Raw genomic sequence first — 3,690 nt, 5'->3', positions numbered from 1 at the left:
TGTTTGTGAATTGCTTATTTGGAGAAATGTTGAAATAATCTGTAGATGCCATTTTGAACATTGTTCGCGGTAAATAAGAGGTACTTTAAATGGTGGCTGGTGTATGCCAACTCTCGCTGAACCTGAGTATGAATGCGAATGATTAATTTTGAACAGTCACACCCCCTAGTTATTAGGGTGCGCATATTTGTGCAACCACATTATTTCCGTTTTATTTTTACTTAACTTCAAAAATCCTTTTTTGAGTTGTAGAACTTGTGGGTCACATTTTGCTATATACAGTGAGTTGTTGCTAATATACGGTATTAGTACTTTTTGTACTGTCATGCATAATAGGCTGAGTGCACACTACATTAAAACGTGATGAATTACAGACACTAAAATATTTAAATAGAAGTGCTCATATACTATATTCACATTATTCTGTGTACTTTGGGCTATACGTGGGAATTTAGCGGTAGAATATGCATAATGCAGTGTATTGTACATGATCGAACAGTGTCCAGGATGTATCCCACCTATGTGCAATGCCACATTTGTGCGATGGGTTGCGGTAGCGCGCTCACGGTTTTGTTTAACCGCAACTGAAGTTGTCGAGGAAGAAGGTGGTCCAGCGGAACGGACCCACGTGACTAGCTGAGCGGATGCGCACTAGGTAGCGTCTTTCTGCAAATCACCCAAAACTACACAATCCGAACCTCAAATGGATCTAACAGAGCAGGTATGTCCCACGTTCCCAACTTGTCTAGTTAATCTATATGTAAGAAGGTACATTTACAAGCTTTGACGTATTTACTCAGCCGTCTGGCGTTTTTTCGGTTAAAGTGAAAGTGATGTTACGCACGCTAGCTAGACTACTTAACATTGTGTCATGGACCGATTTATTCGATTTTTTTTTCGTGTGTTGATTTAAATTTATTTTCATCTTTCTTCTGTACTGCACTATCAACAAAAGTGTTTGTGCGAATATCCCCGCTGTATCAATTTTATTCTCCCCACGGAATGACGAAAGAATTTAATAATCAAAAGACAACCACATAACGTGCTTGTTTGCGAGTACGTTCTAAGTGTAGAACATTCTACAACAGCACGTGTCGAGTACAGGGGTAGGGAACTCCGGTTCCTCGAGAGCCATATCCTCGATCTCTCTACTTCGACACACCCGATTCAAGCCATCAGCTCATCAGCAAACTCTGTAGAAGTCTGAACTGATCCTGAGCAATTGAATAAGATGTGTTGGAGTAAGGAGAAGTTAGGTCAAATAATTAATTCCAAAAATATCCGATAGCTGTTGGTTGTTAGTTGAACGGACCAACCAACCAAAGTGTGAAAGTGTGATCAAATGTAAATGTTGACAGAACACTTAAGACAATGAATTCCCTGGAAACAGATCACCCAGTTGGAAGCAGACTTGTTGGAGCTGGCTTCTCTCAAGGAGAAGGCGGAGAGGAAGAGAGTGCAGGAGCTGCTCGAGCAAGAGCAGACGAAGGTTGAGAAAGAGCTCGCCACCAAACGTCAACAGAAAGAGCAACAAGCCCGGAGACAGGCCGACCCGGTGGCATCCTCCAAGGCAGTGTACACGGTCAAGATCACCAATTATGGTACGCCGCTGTGCAAAGCACTGCTTGTCCTATTTCCCTTCAATTATAATCTTCACGGATGTGCATATTTCAATCCAATGCAGCGTGGGACCAGTCGGAGAAGTTTGTGAAAATTTACCTCACTTTGAAAAATGTGCACAAGATTCCATCTGAGAAAGTGGAAGTCAAGTTTTCAGAAAGGTATGCCGTGAAAAACACGAGTATGTACAAGGGCTCCACGGTTTACAATGTTAGTCCTGTGATTGCTATGGCAACGTAATCCAAATTTGTACACAGCTCTGAACGCGTCATTGTCTATCACGGACCACAGTATTAAAGTCATGATTACGTTTCTTAACTGACCGCATAGTAATCAAACCAATGTGGATGTTGTTCTTCCAATGCTCTAGGTCATTTTCGGTGCTGGTGAAGGAGCTCGACGGGAAGAATCACCAGATGACGGTTCTCAATCTGTTGTATCCAATTGATGAGCAGCACAGCAGCACCAAGGTGACAAGCACATTCTTGCTTTTAGCGTCTGCAAATCGAATGGTGAACAAACCATATTTCCTCGGGCTGGGCAATTAATTCATCTAAATTTAATTATGAATTAAATTTTGGTTTCTCACGATCATGAAAACATAATCAAAGGAAAAATGTGTCTGCTTGTTCCCACTCTGGGAACGTACCGTGTTCCTTGCAGGAAACGTGATTTTTTTTTCTGTCCGACCTGAGCGTGCTTTGAGGTGTTTATTGATCCCCCAATTTGGAGTTTAACTAAATAAACACAAAAAGAATCATCTATTTAAATATGGTTTTAGGTACATTTCCATCTTCATGCTTGCACTCAACCCTATTGACTGATAGGGGACATCAACTTTAGAAATGTACTGTATATAAAGACTTACCTTTAAATAAAGAAACTTGACATACAGGCACTGTAGGAACATACACAGACAGGTCATAGAAAAATACTTTTGTTTTGCAATGAGCGCAATGCCTTAAAAGCTCTGTCCTGCCCTCCCCAGATAAAAACAGACATGGTTGTGATCATGTGCAAGAAGCAGGCAACCAAGAAGTGGGAGTTCCTCACCACGGTAGAAAAACAGTCCAAGGAGAAAGAGTAAGATGTTGCCTAATTTGACAGGATCCCATGGCATGATTTTAAACACAATTCAATCTGGTCCATTCTCGTCCGTTCCTTTCTTCCTATTGCCTGTTGACAGTAAGCCCAGCGTAGATGAAAACGCAGACCCCAGCGAGGGACTGATGAGCATGTTGAAGAAAATCTACACGGATGGTGACGACGAGATGAAGAGGACCATCAACAAAGCTTGGTCGGAATCTCAGGAGAAGAAAATAAGAGGAGAAGAAGGCCTGATGGATTTTTGAACTGCACTCACCATTCCGCCATAGCGGGAGTACATGAGAGATGATTGTTTCCAATTGTGACCAATACAAAAAATGAGATTACTTTCATCACATGTTGGATGACCTGCTACTCGCTGTCCATTGTTTTAAAGAATATACAACCACTACTACTGGGGTACAGTTTGAGCATGTTGTGGTTTAGCTTGGATTAAAACCCCACATTCAGGAAACTATATTTGTCCTCTCCAAGATATATAACATCAAATTCGACCTGATATTAAAAATTCATACGAGCATTCACCATCATCCACCTTTATTTTGCTGCCGTTCTATGAATAGATCTTGGCAGCTCAGCGGTTAAGCGGTTTCCAAAAATAGGTTGAGTTGTTGTACACCAGGATGTCATTTGCAATTGTCTTTCATTATGCCTTATTGTTGTTTTTTTTGCTCTGCTGTTATTCAATTGTACGATTGTTTAAGCAGCACTATTCCAGTCCTTCGCGCACAGTACAAATTTCAAACAGATTTTCTTTGTTTTATTTTTTTTCTATTTGATTACAACCAGCTGCATTTCTCTCAAAGAGTCCAAATAATTGGGTTTCCCCTTGGACTATCTACTCTCAAAAGAGGCTACCGGCAGGTGGTACTGTTTAGTCGTGTTTCCAGAGCGCAAATAACTGAGTCTTATCCTGGTTTTACGATATGGTACTCGTACGCACGTCGAAACGCGTTGTGGTCT

The 3,690-nt window shown here is 41.2% G+C and overlaps 1 protein-coding gene across 1 annotated transcript; it reads left to right on the top strand.

Moving 5' to 3' along the window:
* Window positions 1-578: 578 nt before the first annotated feature.
* Window positions 579-3,251, top strand: cacybp (calcyclin binding protein). The gene is made up of 6 exons (XM_086128999.1): window positions 579-721; window positions 1,391-1,601; window positions 1,685-1,781; window positions 1,991-2,090; window positions 2,609-2,703; window positions 2,807-3,251. Exons 1-6 carry the CDS (start codon window positions 704-706, stop codon window positions 2,970-2,972), a joined length of 687 nt encoding a protein of 228 aa, XP_085985125.1. The 5' UTR covers window positions 579-703; the 3' UTR covers window positions 2,973-3,251.
* The last annotated feature ends 439 nt before the right edge of the window (window positions 3,252-3,690 follow it).

Source organism: Hippocampus guttulatus, chromosome 14, assembly GCF_054856545.1.
Source record: "Hippocampus guttulatus isolate MCC_2025c chromosome 14, RoL_Hgut_1.0, whole genome shotgun sequence".
NCBI classification, from domain to species: domain Eukaryota; kingdom Metazoa; phylum Chordata; class Actinopteri; order Syngnathiformes; family Syngnathidae; genus Hippocampus; species Hippocampus guttulatus.
Note: the sequence above shows the minus strand (reverse complement) of the source record. Positions and strands in the feature narration are given on the sequence as shown.

Excerpts from the sequence above, each read along its gene's own strand:
- cacybp (XM_086128999.1), top strand. Across the intron at positions 1,782-1,990 it reads GAAGTCAAGTTTTCAGAAAG|GTCATTTTCGGTGCTGGTGA; the intron begins GTATGCCGTGAA and ends CCAATGCTCTAG. Across the intron at positions 2,091-2,608 it reads AGCAGCACAGCAGCACCAAG|ATAAAAACAGACATGGTTGT; the intron begins GTGACAAGCACA and ends TGCCCTCCCCAG.